Source organism: Nicotiana tabacum, chromosome 13, assembly GCF_000715075.1.
Source record: "Nicotiana tabacum cultivar K326 chromosome 13, ASM71507v2, whole genome shotgun sequence".
In the NCBI taxonomy this organism is placed as follows: domain Eukaryota; kingdom Viridiplantae; phylum Streptophyta; class Magnoliopsida; order Solanales; family Solanaceae; genus Nicotiana; species Nicotiana tabacum.
This window is the reverse complement of record NC_134092.1, coordinates 95,716,581-95,731,807: the sequence shown is the minus strand read 5'-3', so window position 1 is coordinate 95,731,807 and position 15,227 is coordinate 95,716,581. Positions and strand designations below refer to the sequence as shown.

General features: G+C 37.7%; 1 protein-coding gene across 2 annotated transcripts in view; it reads left to right on the top strand.

Annotated features, from left to right (window-relative positions):
* Nucleotides 1–15,227, top strand: part of LOC107795885 (protein CHROMATIN REMODELING 20) — a 45,974-nt gene that overhangs the window by 6,961 nt on the left and 23,786 nt on the right. For both annotated transcript variants that reach the window (XM_075228198.1, XM_075228197.1), the window contains exons 7-14: nucleotides 2,805–2,918; nucleotides 3,171–3,254; nucleotides 5,918–6,382; nucleotides 6,884–7,182; nucleotides 7,800–7,890; nucleotides 7,963–8,178; nucleotides 9,624–9,743; nucleotides 10,304–10,470. In XM_075228198.1, the coding sequence (XP_075084299.1) occupies nucleotides 2,805–2,918; nucleotides 3,171–3,254; nucleotides 5,918–6,382; nucleotides 6,884–7,182; nucleotides 7,800–7,890; nucleotides 7,963–8,178; nucleotides 9,624–9,743; nucleotides 10,304–10,470 (1,556 nt within the window). The remainder of the gene's footprint in view (nucleotides 1–2,804; nucleotides 2,919–3,170; nucleotides 3,255–5,917; nucleotides 6,383–6,883; nucleotides 7,183–7,799; nucleotides 7,891–7,962; nucleotides 8,179–9,623; nucleotides 9,744–10,303; nucleotides 10,471–15,227) is intronic.

The following is a 15,227-nucleotide window of genomic DNA, read 5'->3' as shown; positions in this document are numbered from 1 at the left end:
CACATAAAATGTAGCATTGCTAATATAATGTTTGGTTCATGTTTTTCTTTTTCGCATAACTAATACATGTATAAGTTATGAGAGAATCTATGTATTATTTATGCAGGGTAGAAGGTGGAATAACTTTTACATGTATTAGTAATACTTGTATTAAAAGACAAAATGACAAGAATACCCTTTATTCAAACTTGTATTTTTTTGCTTAAAAATATATATTTAAACTATACTAACAATTTTAATAAAATAAAGTAAGCTAATAATAAATAACGCTCACATTACATTTATTTTACTAATCCTCATATAACTACCGCATAACTAATCCATGCATAACTAATCCCAACATAACTCAACCTTGCATAACTTATCCGTGCATAACTAATACATGCATAACTAATCCCTGCATAATTAATACACGTATAACTAATACCTTCATAACTCTAACCGGCAACCAAACGACCCCTTAATGTTTATAGCATCTATCTTTTTAGGAATAAGAGCTATAAACGTGGCATTTAAGCTTCTTTTGAAGTTACCTTTTCGGTGGAACACGTCAAAATTCTTCATTATATTTTCCTTTAGTATGTGCCAACATCTTTTGGAAAAAGTCATTGAATCCATCTGGGCCTGGTGCCTTTTTGCAATCCACCATTTTCAACACATCTACCACTTCTTCCGGAAAGGCCTCTGGAGTCACATTTTTTCTTCATAAGATACAACATGCAGCTTGGGATCATACCAGGATGGCCTCCATTTACCTTTTAAGAAAACAAACCTTGGTACAAATCTAGGATGTGTTCTTTAATCACCTTTTTTTCTTCAGAGACACTGCCTTGCACTTCAAGACTGTCAATGCAATTATACCTTTTGCGCATTTGGTAATCTATGGAAAAATCTGCATTTTATCCCTTCTTTAATCCAGAAAAATGTTGATTTTTGCTTCCATGATATCTCCTCAGCTCTAGCAATCTCTTCCAACTCCTTAGTTAATAATGTTCTCCCAGAATTTACAGCAGCAACACCAGCAACAACACCATCTTCTGGTTCCTGCATCTGTTCCCTTTCTTCTAAATCCTTCAAAATCTGATTCTTTCTAACTTCCGATCAATGTTTCAAAAGCCGATGCATTTTATCTATCGCAGAGCGAGGCAAAAACCCCGAGGTTATTTGCATTAAAATTGTAGAAAATTGTAAAAGTACTAATAATATATATATTTGTATAAACATGCTAACATGTGGATAAACATTATAATTTTTTTCTACTTGGAAAAGTGAAAGGGGTAAAGATGTTTCACACCTATAACGTGACTATGATCTGAACGTACTTAGAGTTGTAAAAATGGTACTCTAATTCCTAATAGGTCAGAAAATTTAAAATAAAAATAATATAAAGTTATTGTTGGAAAACCTAAATCTAGAAACAAATAACGAATACTCATTATAATACAAACAGAACATTTTCAGGAATAGATTTTCCAAAACAATATCTAAACTAGAGTGATACCAAAAGTAATTCTAAAATCAAAAACTAACTTTGAAAAGAATAAACTAAAGAGAGCCAAAAAAAATAAAAAGAAACTTGAGGAAAATGAGGTATAAATAAGGATGCTGCAAGCATGGAAGCAGATCAAGCGTGTGAGGACAAATCTCTTGCTTTTTAGTTTGTGCTTTGAAGACAAAGGGCCGAAGAGTATTTGTTACTCAGTAAACGACAAAGAGAAATGATTTTGAAATTAGGGTAAGCAATTAGAAAAAGCCTTTTTCTGAGATGGGAATTAGAAAAAGCCTTTGCCTATTGAGTTAGCTTTGAGTTTAAGTATTAATAAAAGGAATTATTAAGCAATTGTGGCTCTATTCTGAATAAATTCTCTGGGGTGTAACCCCAATGAATGCTCAGAAAGTTAGGACTTATGCCTAAGAAAATGCCCAGAAGGCTGGGACTTGCGCCCCCACAAGACTTGCGCCCCATGTGTATGCCGCATTGCGTTTTTAGTGCGCCTCGCCTCAGGACTCGCACATATAATGCCTTTTAAAACACTACATCCAATCTCCCGTAGACTTCTAGATTCCATTCCTCAAATCTGCAACATTTTCTATTTTCTTGCTAAAATCAGATCTTGCCTGCATTGAATATCGTAAGACTTCCACCAACTCCACTGATTCCCAAGAATTTCATGCTCTAGCCACATGTTCTCAAAAGCATACACTTCCCCTAGAAAGATATTGTTGTTTTCTTTTAATATATTTTTACTGAATTGGGGAGTCCTAGAAAGATATTATTGTGCAAAAAAGAGTAATAGATTGTAAAAACGATTAAAATAAGAGTATAAAAGAATAATGAAAGATCATTGATAACGAAGCAAATGATATCAATTTAATCTTGCAATTTTATAAAATTTGTATTATTTATTTGATGTCTATCGGAAACAGCTCTCTACCTCACACAAGGTAGGGTTAAGTTTTGCTTACACGCCACCCTCCTAGACCCCACTTGTGAGACCACACTGGGTATGTTGTTATATTATTTTTTCTTTGATCTATTTATTTTGGGATAGCGTTGATGCTACTTTGCTTTTGCTTTTCATAATTGTCAAGTGGGAAGTTTATGAAATTAGTTCCTGATTTATACCAGCTTCACGACAAGTATATCTGTAAACTTACATGGTATTCGAAATGCCAGAAAACTTTTGCCGCATAATCACAGTTTTGAGTTTTATATCATTTTGTTTACTTCAGAGGGTCTTTGTTTAATTCACCTGGCCCACTAATTAAAATGTGCTTTGGTCTTACATGTGATTCAATCTCAGGTTGAGGAGATTGATGATATTGAAGACAGTTCTGTTGATCCATTTGTTGCAGATGCCATTGCAAATGAAAGAGAGCTAAATCTTTCTGAAGAGCAAAAGAGGAAGTATAAGAAGGTCTGTGAATGGTATATTCTAGTTCTTTTCTTTGACATTAATACTTCATTTCTTGAAGACATGGAGCCGGATGAAGTGTTCATTGCACCTTTTCCCCCCTTCCTTTTCACCACACTATTTCTTTTTCTTTTAAGCACCCTTTAAATGACCATTTGTTTCTTCGAATTCTCTGCTGATGAGAGGTAACTTCTGGTGTTATCACTGGGTTGTCGATTCAACTTATGACAATTTTTTTACTTCTCTCTCTTCCAGGTTAAAGAGGAAGATGATCTAAAAATTGATCTGAAGCTTCGGAGACGTTTAAAACAAAGAAGACACAGGAACATGCAGAAATTGGTAATTAGCATGCTTTGAGCTCTCTTTTTAGTATCTAATAAGTTTCTTAAAGTGTTATTAGGAAAAGATTTCTGAAAGTGTATCATCCGCGAAGGACTTGAGCCATTTCACTTCAGGGTGAACTGTTATGAGCTAACAATATGACCCTCTGAAAATTCACTACTGCCACGGAGGATATCAGATAGACTTTATGTCATGACCCCAACCGGCGCTAAGTCAAGCATGGCTCACCTAGCCACCTGCCCATTTTCGGGACAAAACTCTGAAAGTCTCCTCTGTGCTTGGAGCATTCCGATAATTATGTTATCAGCCAATCACAACAACACAAATAATATGCACCAATATCACTAGCTACAAGCCACAAAGGTACTAACAACTAATTTTCAATAATCAACTAACACAAGACTCACAAAATCAATTCTATAATCTCCAAGACTGATTAGTGGAGCATAACTCTAGAGTCTAACAAAATAATAGAAGATACTGCCCACACGTAACAAGTTAGGCTTACTTTGATCAACTATCTACTAGCTGTCACGCGGTTGGAGTAGTATTAACCATGTCAACTAGTGAATAAAGATGATGAGAAGAGGAGGTTAGTCACACTGACAAGTGAGTGGATAACTCAACTATAACCGTTTTATCATGGATAAGTTTATACATACATATATGATATGAAAACATTGTTCAATTCGTATCAAAGTAACATGGGGGTACAAGTCAACATCACATAATAATTGAGCAACAAAAGTAATACTTTGCAGTTTAATTTAAATAGTTTTACATCTCAAGCTACAGAGGAGTTTCTAAAGCTAGAATAGATATCAAACCGTCATTATGGTTGTCAGCATAGCCGTCGAGCGAAGCCTATCACACTTGTTGCTAGTTCTTTTCTTCCTAATAGCGATGGCGCAACATTATATCATTACTGTACAAGGTGCACCAGGCTAACGAATCTCGTTGCTACAAGCGCGCTGCATCCGCATCTTCCCCGACTCATCTATACATATGTAGCACGAACTTACATTTATGATCCTCTTCCTCAAATTCTCGGCTGTCAGTATTGCTTCTCTTGCTTCCAACCACACAAAGAAGCACACTGTCGTTAGCTAACGATATTCTGACAATGTTGCTATCCATCATAAGTATCTCAATATACATACATGATACAGACATAAACATGTATACGTGCATTCTTTAAAGATCACTTGGCCATAGCATAATAACATAGAATAGCCAAAGATTATATCTCATGTGAATATTTGACACTTTATACATCATAATGGAACTCATACTATCAAAATATTTTCTTTCTCAGCATATCATTAATATTACTGCTTATCCCAATTCAATTAATCACTTTAAAGGGGAAAACAATTTTCGAAGCATATTATAGTTGAAAAACACAAGCTAAGAAAGAGCCACCTCTCACATTACTAGCTTCCTTTGTCGTGAACGTGGTGCTAGTAGGCTAACCGTTTGCTTGTTCATCAATTAATAATCATTTAATATGAACGTAAGTGTTATTTATTTGAAAAATATCACAACTATCTACTTTGGACAAGCTAGTCAAATTCCCAATTGTTTCACAGTATATTCCATTAGGGCGAACTACCCATGGTTATTCCAATTCCGACATTAATCCACAGTTTTCTATTCTTGCGTATCCTTACCTCATTCAAATGTGAAATATTTCCTTGAATTCTCCCGATTTCATCTATCTGAAATTGTGAAATATTCAATTTTAACTCGTGATAGTCGATCATATCCATAATCTACTTTTACACATATTAATTAAATAATGAAACCTCCAGCTTTAGTATTAAAATTTACCTCTTGATGCCAAGAACCCGAAGAACCTTGTTATTGAGAATTTGTCTTCTTCCTGAAGGTTGAAACTTTGAAGAAGGTAGGATTTCTGATAGTGGAATCCCCTTTCCAAATCCTAAAGTTTCTTTTTGTCAATGTGATGGTTGGAAATTTGCAATTCTGAAAGGCATGCATTGGACTAACTCTTAGCATTTCTCTCCTTTTTTGATTATCGAGAAATTTACGAGATCCACTGTGTTGGAATTCGGTGGATGGTGGGTCAGTCGTTCTACCCTTCTCCACTTACATACTAAGGTTTTGTCTGTGACAAGATTCAAACCCGTGACGTGGGCGTAACCCACTCATCACAAGTTGCGCTCTTACCCTAGACGAATGCTTTGCGGCTAGTGTTTTCTCTCTTCTTATCTTCTAAAATTAAGATTGAGGAATGAGAAAATAAGAGTTCTAGAGTAGCTAGCATTATGCGACCTTCGTAATTGGTCAAAGGAAAAAGATTGAAAGTTAACCTGAACTTTGTGTTACTCATTTGAGTTTGTATATGAAATGTGTACCTAAGTGGGTGTGCTATCCAAATATATTTGACTATGGTACTATAAAACTATTGAGGTCCTCTTCCTGTTAAAGGGAAAAAAACTTGTGAGGTCCTCTCCTTCGCTCTTCCTTGAGGCAGTGATGCTGGTGAAGGTACCGAACTACTATGCAAAATCTTCTTTCAAATTGTAACAATAGTTGATTACATAAGATTAGCTATTTAATATTCTTTGATCCCTTCATAGTTTTGTGCTTTTCCTCTTTTAAATTCTTCTTTATGTTGTACACTTGTGTCCAACCAGGAGGAGATACAGGAAGATACAACAGATGACATGAGCGGTTCCTTGTCTCAAGATGTTGACTTTCACACAAATAGGTATTCCACTATTGATGATGGGGATGCGCCATCATCAAAATGCCTACCTGAAATTGATTCTGAGGCCAAAGGGTTGAAACGTTTACATAACTCTGAGGAAATGGAGGCTCAAAGTAAAAAGCCTCGGATCATTACGTTAGATAGTGATGAGGAGGATCTTCCTGGGGAAAAGTTATCTCCTACATGCAGTTTGAGTGAGACAGGAGATCAGTCCAATCCACAAAGGAATGGAGATGATGTGCTTCCCGTTAGTTCTCTTCCGGCATTTAATGAGAAGCAAAATTTTCGCTGCACGGCTTGTGATAAAGTGGCTGTTGAACTACGTGCACATCCTCTTTTGAAAGTTATAGTTTGCCTGGACTGCAAAAACTCAATGAAAGCAAAGATGCAGGTAAAATACAACCATCCCTGCTAAATTATTGAAGGTAGTTTCAAATTTATCCAATTTATGTGTTAATAGCATCTTGAAACAATTAGGTGCATTTCTATATACATGTGTTATGAGATTGCTGTGGTGCTGGCTATATGTAATCATGGCTAGGCACGCCTTTACCTGTTAATTTTAACTAATGGTCAATGACTTCAAATTCAGACAAATAACAAGATGTAATTGGTAGAGTATATACCTTCTTCTACGTGTAATTAATTATTTTACTACTTATATTTCTTGTATTTGTAGTTCTCTCTCTTATCTGTAGTTATCCTTTTTCCTTATAGCTGTAGTTATTTTATTCACTTTGTATCCTATTTATACTTCACCTGTACATCAATGAGAAGATATCAGTTAATGGTTAAATTCTCTTTATCAGTCTTGTTATTTTACAGTATTGATTCACGGTTCTCTCTCTCTCTCTCTCTCTCTCTCTCTCTCTCTCTCATGTCTTGTTTACAGGATGTTGATTGCTCAGAATGCTACTGCAGATGGTGTGGGCGTTGCAGTGATCTCTTAAGTTGTAAATCGTGCAAACGGTTATTTTGTAGTGTGTGTATAAGGAGGAACCTTGGTGAAGAAACTTTATTGGGAATAAAAACATCTGGTTGGCAATGCTGCTGTTGCTCCCCAAGTATCCTGCATCCATTGATTTCAGAGTTGGAGAAGATCATGGAATCTCAGGGATTAGTAGATTCTAGCACAGACACAGATTCAGATAATTCAGATGCTTCAGATGCTGATGTCAATGGGCATAGAAGGTACACCATATACATGACAATCATGTAAACTGTGTATCCTACATCCATTAAGTTGCATATCTTTAGTACTCGATCCCAATTTATCCATATGGCATGATCATGGCAATAACTCAATTAAACTCGTGCAAGATTTGTGCATGGGCGTGCTACTCTTTAGTTTCATCAACTCTAACATGTAGCATATTGATATTACAAAAGAAGTTCTCTACTCTCTAGATCATAGATTCTTTTGAGCAGTTCCACAGCAGTCTTGGAAAATGCCCTGTCTCTTGCTAAGCGAAAAGTGACATGGGAACTGCGACAAGGGGAGTAATAATGCTTGATCTTTCCTCTTCTCCTTCTCTATTTTTTTCCCTGGGCAGGTGATGATGCCAATGAGAAAGTTGTTTCTGAAGCATTTTGTAGCAGTGTTAGTTTGTATTGTTAAAGAATGGGATTTCTGCCTCATGCATGGAGGTCTAAATACATTGCATCCAAATGGACTTAAAAGTTTTATATTTGTGTCTATGCTCTGTAATGTTTGATTAGCCTCCTTATTTTCTAGCACTTTACCGTTTTCACCTCTGTATTACAATATATACCGAGAATAATGGAAGGACTATGTTTTCTTGCACCAGCACGAAGAGAAGACCAAAAAAGAAAATTAGAAGAATCCTTGATGATACTGAGTTAGGGGAGGAGACAAAAAGGAAAATTGCAATAGAAAAGGTAAAAGTCCAAGCGATGTGTTCTGTCACTGCTTCCTTCTCAAGGCATCTATTAAAACACACATATTTTCAGGAACGCCAAGAACGCCTCAAATCTCTGGGGGCAAAATATTCGAGTGAGACTATGTTCATGAATTCTGGGGCTTGTTGCAAAACCTCGTATGAAAGTGGTAGCTTAGAAATGCTCGGTGATGTTGAAACTGGTTACATAGTTAATGTGGTGAGGGAGGACGGGGAAGAGGCGGTGAGGATTCCACCCAGCATCTCAGCAAAACTGAAAGCCCACCAGGTCACCTTCTATGCAGTTGTTCGTCTTGTGTGTGTTAAATTCTTGCTCTCTGAAGTAGTGTACACATTTCGCATTGTGACAAATATGATATCTGAATTCTTCTGAATCCTGTGAGTAGTACTTTGATGTGTTGCACAAATGAGAAAGTTGACTTTCTTTTTCCCTTTCTCCTTCATCAATAAGATCTGCTCTCTCATATCTACTTTTTCTCATATCCTTACATATAGAAGATAGCTTCTCACTTTTGGCATCGTACCTCGCTTATACATCTATAGATCATGTGGCCTGCCAACATGTCACCCTAAGGGCTCTTAGGTATTCCGGCATTTCTTAAGGTCGTCTTCCTCTTTTCTGACTCTAGGTCCTGAAAAGAATATGCTTTTTAAGACATGCACTCAAGGAACAAGTGTTGTTTGTTTTGTTTTCTTAAACTGAGTTAACTGGATTGCTTTGTTATTTTATTGAACAAACTTCTGTTTTGCATAACCTTCAGTTTATAATTTCTGACCTGCACTGTCAACCTCTAGTTCCTTTGTCTTCACTGACAAACCCACAACAATCACTTTGAAGCCGTAATTTATACATTCTTTAGTTTTACTTGTCGACAAATTCATACAAAATCCCCCTCCCTGCTAGTGCCAAATCCCTGGCCACCCCTATGTTGTATGAACTCTTCATTTGTCTTAAAGTACCCGTGCTGAGCAAGCCTGTAATGCATACGGTGCAGATCTTTTCAAAATATACTAACAAACATGTTTAAAATTCACAATACGTACTGTGTGCCCTTTTTTCTTTTCTTTTAACCTTACAGGGTACTTGCTTACACATAGCTGCATGTAGAGCAGTCAAAGTTCATATAAAATTAACCCCCCCCCCCCCCCCCCTTTTTTCGGTCTTGTGTTCTTTACCTGCTAAAAGCTACATTAACCAAGTTCTAGGGCTTTGGTCTAGCGCTAAGAGGCTAAGAGCGTAGCTTGTGATGTGTGGGTTAGGACGTCACGAATTCGAACCTTATTGCAGACATAATCCTTGTGTTTAAGGGAAGAAGGGTAGAGGGACGGGCCCATTACCTACCGAGTTAGAACCTCGCGCCACCAGTCCGTGGAAATTTCTCAGACTATAAAAAGAAAAGCTACATTAACCAGATCCTTCACTTTGATGACGAGCGTAGATAACACGTTTTAATGCTAGTATGGGTTCTTTGTCAGATCCTAGTACTAGTATGGATTTTGTGTTTGATTCAGTCTAGGTCTATGCGAGTTTGATCCTTTGAAGTTTGCCACGGGCAAAGAAAATGAAGAAAACTAAGATAGTGTAGATGGTGAAAACGTATTATACCTGGTATCATCCGAACTCATTATATGGCTCTTGATTGTGTATCTATTGTTATTTGTACCATAGAAAATCTCTTATTTAGTATTGGCACCTAACTTTTATCATTGTAGGTTGCTGGGATTCGTTTTATGTGGGAAAATATTATTCAATCTATCAGGAAAGTCAAGTCTGGAGATAAAGGCCTTGGTTGCATCCTAGCTCATACTATGGGTCTAGGCAAAACATTTCAGGTATTACATGGCTGAATCGCATTATTGTATATCTGTGACCTAGCTCCATTTCTTGTGCTGATTCTGACTAACACCTCATTTTTGTGTCCTAAGGGTACAGAACTTTTAGAAGTTTCTCATCTTCAAAGTACTGTATGATCATATGTTTCTTAACACTGCCTGGTGCCACATAGTCTCACTTGGAAAAAATTGGGAGTGACATTAGAAAACGTTGTTTATTGCTTCAATCAACTTGTGTTGCATTCATTTTACTTGTTTTTTGCTGGCAAGTTCTAAACTAACAGAGTCAGTTAAACATTATCTAGCCATCTAGAATTTTACTTGTGTTGCATTCATTTTACTTGTTTTTTGCTGGCAAGTTTTAACCTGACAGAGTCAGTTAAACATTATCTAGCCATCTAGAACTTAAATGTATCAGATTAACTTTCACCTGAAATATGGAAATGAGGGGGAGTATTCTCATCAGATTTTTTACGTTCAACTGATGTTTAAGAAACTGGAAGAGTTCATTATTCTGTTAGCCTTTGGTGGTTAATCTTTCTTGTATATTGTTTCTACAGGTGATTTCTTTCTTGTATGCCGCTATGAGAAGTGTGGATTTAGGATTGAGAACTGCTCTCATAGTCACGCCTGTAAGTGTTCTGCATAACTGGCGGCAGGAATTTATAAAATGGAGACCATCAGAATTGAAGCCTCTCCGTGTCTTTATGCTTGAAGATGTTCCAAGGTTCCTCTTCTTTTAAATCATCATGAGGCTTGTACTGGTGTTTTTTCGTCCATAATTCAAGTTATATGATTGTTCAAGCATGTTAAAACCTCAGAAATAATATCTTTGAATTAAACTTAGCAGCAGATTACTGTATGTTCTTTTAGGTTTCTGTCAAGGAGCTTATGGATGCTGTATGTATTAACGAAGTCAATTTGTCTCATTAGGTTCTGTTTGTTGCTCTCTTGTTTGACCACTTCTTCGTGGAGCTATCTAGAGGTAGTCAAGTAGTATATAGGCTATTTTTTGATGTTTGGAAGATGGAGTGAGCTGCTAGGCTGCATCTACCCCAGGTTTGTTTGCGACGTAGTTCCAGTACACTTGGTTGGATTATCAGCACATGTGGCGTTTCCGGGAGATATGTGCGGGTTTTCTGGAGATGTTATATGTAGCATATATAAAATGTTGAATGTCAAGATCTTGGTGAGCAAAGGTGGTAGGATTCCGGTGTCAATGGTAGTTGATGATGGTGAAATCAGGTACATAGTTTGGATGTTCCCGGAGCTCTACGTTCAAGCCCTTCATGTGGGAGGAGAGAAGCTGATGAAGAAAGAGGGAGCAGGAGAAGGGATTATGAGGGAGGGAGGCAGTGCGTGAGAGAAGGGGTGGGGGGGATTTCTTAGCGTAAGAAATTATGGTGAATTTGCTAGTAACAGTTACTTTTTTGAGAATCGTTAATATGAATGACCTATAACGATTTTGACTGGGATGAAGTTGGCGGCATCTTTTATTAGGAGAGAAAAAGTCACAAATAGGCTAAAAGTGCCCTTTGGATAAGGAATCTGATACGGAGGAATAGGTTGAGCAAAGGGAAGAGGAATCACGTGCCTTATGGTTGGGCTATAAACACTTGAGTTCCTTTTGGTTTAAGTTGGAGGCTAGGGAACCAATCCTTTTTTTTGCAGTTGCCAATTGGGAAGGGACTAGCAAGGTAACAAGAGACATGCGATTGTAATGAGAAAGGGGACATGACTGCTCAATCACCTTTAATAGCTCGTAGTTGTGCTAACACTTTTGATTTGGAGGCGAACCTTCAATTGGTTGACGTAGAGTGGAGATCAGAGGGTAAAAGAGGGTTTATATGGTAGGGAGGCTTCAACTACGGGATTCTTTGGAGTGATTTGGGGACAAAGTACATTGAGAGCTTTCACACCTCTTATCTGCCAACAACACATTAGTTTTGTTTTTGTGATGCAAATATTAATCAATTGGATTATGTAAGACCGTTTCTTATATGGTTCCAGAGTTCCAACAAAGACCAAACATGGAACTCGATGATTAAAAGAGTTTAAGAGGAGGCTAATAGAGTGGTCGAGGAGGTACCTGCCTAAAGGTTGGAAAAATGTATTACTTAAGAGTACTCTATAAAGCGTTCCAATGTAGTCATGTCATTGCTTCACTATCTCACCATTACCTCACGTAAATCGGAGAGGCTCCAAAGGAACTTCTGCACTCAGCAGATAGGGTTTAGGAAGTTCCATGTGGTCAGTTGGAGAATGTTGTGTCTCCAAAGAAATGGAGTGGTCTACGGATAAATATTTTCGAGTTTTCAGCAAGACCTAGTAGGAAATTTTTATGGAGATTTGAGGTTGAGGATGCTCAATCTAGTAACATGAAAGCAAAAAAAATGGAATTGTTGAAGGGGGACGGAGGATTAAACATATCACCCTTCTATTTGGATAGGGTCTTTGGAGGAATATTATGAAAAGATGGAAAGACTTATGTAGAACATCATGGTAAGGGATGGACACTAGGTCAAGTTTTGGAATCACAATTGGTGTGTGGAAGAGACAGACTCACATTCCATTTTTTTTTTTGATAAGGTAAGACTCACATTCCATCAATTGGTCTGCTCTAATTATAGTGTTTGAGCTAGGAGGTGGTGACATTACATAGAGAACGAGTAAGAGCTCATTGGGACTCAATGATCTGCTTAGGATAATTGAAAACGAATTCACTGTCAGTAATCGGAGGCATGCTATGGGCCGGCGGGCACACCCCCAGCTTCTTAAGTTTTGGAATTGTGCCGGACCAATGCTATGAGCTTCTGGAATCCAATGGAATCTTCGTAAAGTCGATCATTACGAGTGTTACGATTCATTCGATTGGCAGGTCCTATCGAGTCATAGCCTCTCAAGCACAACCTGGAGGAATCTGCACGGCCAAAAAGTAGCTGAATTCTAAGGTCGAGTTGAAATGCCTAACAAGCAAAGTACAAAGCCTGCTAGTTAAGACTCATGAATGTGGAGAGTGGAGAGAAGTGAAGCGTTCTTAGTAAGACATATTATCATAAGATCTTGGTTACAGAGAAGTCGGGTTTTCTGCTCTAATTGGTTTGGATCAGGTTACCGAAAAACATATTTTTTACTTGGCTAGCAGTGATGAAATCGATCTTGGCAGCTGAGAGTTTGATGAAGATGAGGATTATGTATGTTAAGTGGTACTGCAAATATTTGGGTGAGGATGTGCACGACCTCCTCCTATATTGTCAGGTGGCAGCTAGTTTGGTGGTGAGAGATTTTGACTTGGTTCGCATTATAAAAGGCGATGTGAGGTAGGGTGAATGAGGTACTATTAAGTTGGGCCTTTAGAAGAAGGAATAGAAGATGATGGGCGTGGAATGTTGCTCCACTAGCATTTCATGTGCATCCAGTTAGAGGAGAAAAATATGAGAGTTGTTGAGGAAATACAGTACGGCTATATATATAGAGTAGCCTCTCATTCTTAGTTTCTTTTTGATATAACCATGAGGTTCAATTTTGTATTGCAAATTGGGTGTTGTTTGTATTGAATCATATCTTGTTTTTAAGATTCTTTGCTTTTTAGTATACTACTTGTATACAAGAGGTTTCATCATCATTACTATAATTATTACTTTATAAAAAAAGGAAAACAAAAGGTTATAAGTAAGACTAAACAGTTTTTTGTTTCCGTTGTCCTAGGAGGTGCAAGTGGTACACATTGAGGATAACATCATAGAAAGTTGCTTAAGATGGTTTGGTCATGCCCTGAATTGACCTATAAGTGCACCGGTCCGTAGGTGCGGAATGTTGGTTAGTGAATATATTTTAAAGAGACAAAGTAGATCTAAAATTGCATGGAAGGAAGTGTTCTCGTGTCACAACCCAACCTCGGGCCGTGACGTATAACCGACACTAAGTGCCGATCATCACTAAACTTGCTGATCATCTACTAATCATGAATATAGACGGATAAACTGAACAAACATAAGCATACCTGATAAGAATTGTACAATCTGGAAAGCTGACAAAGCTAACACAAGCTGACATATAAAAACATACTAACTGCACAAGTGCATATCTGCGGACTTCTAGGAGTGCTGAGCTGAAAAAATACTGGACGGAACAGGGCCCCGTCATTACCAAACTAGCTGACTATGTTTGTCACGACCCAGCCTAGGGCCGCGACGGATAACCGACACTAAGTGCCGATCATCACTAAACTTGCTGATAATCTACAATCATCGGATAAACTGAACAAACATAAGTATAGCTGATAAGAAATGTACACTCTGGAAAGCTGACAAGGCTAACACAAGCTGTCATATAAAAGCATACTAACTGCACATGTGCATATCTACAGGCCTCTAGGAGTGCTGAACTGAAAAAGTACTGGACGGAACAGGGCCCCGTCATACCCAAACTAGCTGACTGTACACATACCAAAAGATAAGTAACTTCGGGAGTAAGTGGAGTGACTCCAACAGCTGGTGGATGGCCTACTGATGTGGCTCAAACGCTGATCTATCTGTACCTGCGCGACATGAAACGCAGCGCCCCGAAAGGGATGTGAGTACGATGTGTACAAAGTATATAGGCTGGAAAGCATATGTAAAGCATACTAAGGTATGACTGTAAGATGGATATCTGAATATAAGCTGAAAGCTAAACAAGAGTCTGAACTAGCAACTGATCTGGAACTGAACCGAAGTTCAAGTTAAAACTGTGCTGAAACTGAACACCTATCTGATCGGAACTGGTACCTGTCTGGTGTTATGGGGGTTAGGTATACATAGAAACATCAAAGGAACGGAACAAACGAAAGTCCGAATGGCATAAGCCAAATTGGCGATTTTCCTTTTTGTTTTTGTTGTGTTTTGAAATTCCAATCTAAACTATTTTCTTCCATTATTCACATATGAAATTGAATAATATACAAGGATACAATACATGCTGATATTTCCCTTGAACAATCAAGAAGAAAGGCTAAAACATAGCTAAACCAAATCATGCCGAAAACGAAATGAAAATCCTACATACCTCTTGTGTTCTTGCTTCCAAACCTTGTTCCCTTTGATCCACACCCTTACTTATGCTTGTATAACTAAAATACAAAGGTGCCAAACTTCCTTAGCCACGAAGCTCTTTCCAAAACATGAGTTATAAGGAGAAAAGAGGACGGCAATGTCTTACCTATGTCGTAAGGATCACGTTGATGTGTTCGCGTCTTGATTTTGAGTTGCGGATGATGGAATTGCTTCTAAACCCTAAGGATGTATTTGGGATGTCTAGAGAGACTTTTTAGGTCTGATTTGGGTATGAACCTTAAAGACGAAGGCTACAACTTTATATATCAACCTCATAATATCACCTCCATAGCATGTTAATCGCCTTAGTGTCACCCCAAAAGTACGAGTTATAACATTCTCAACTTGCCGTTTCGACGAAACTTATTTTCTTCGATTTGTTTAGCTTCTA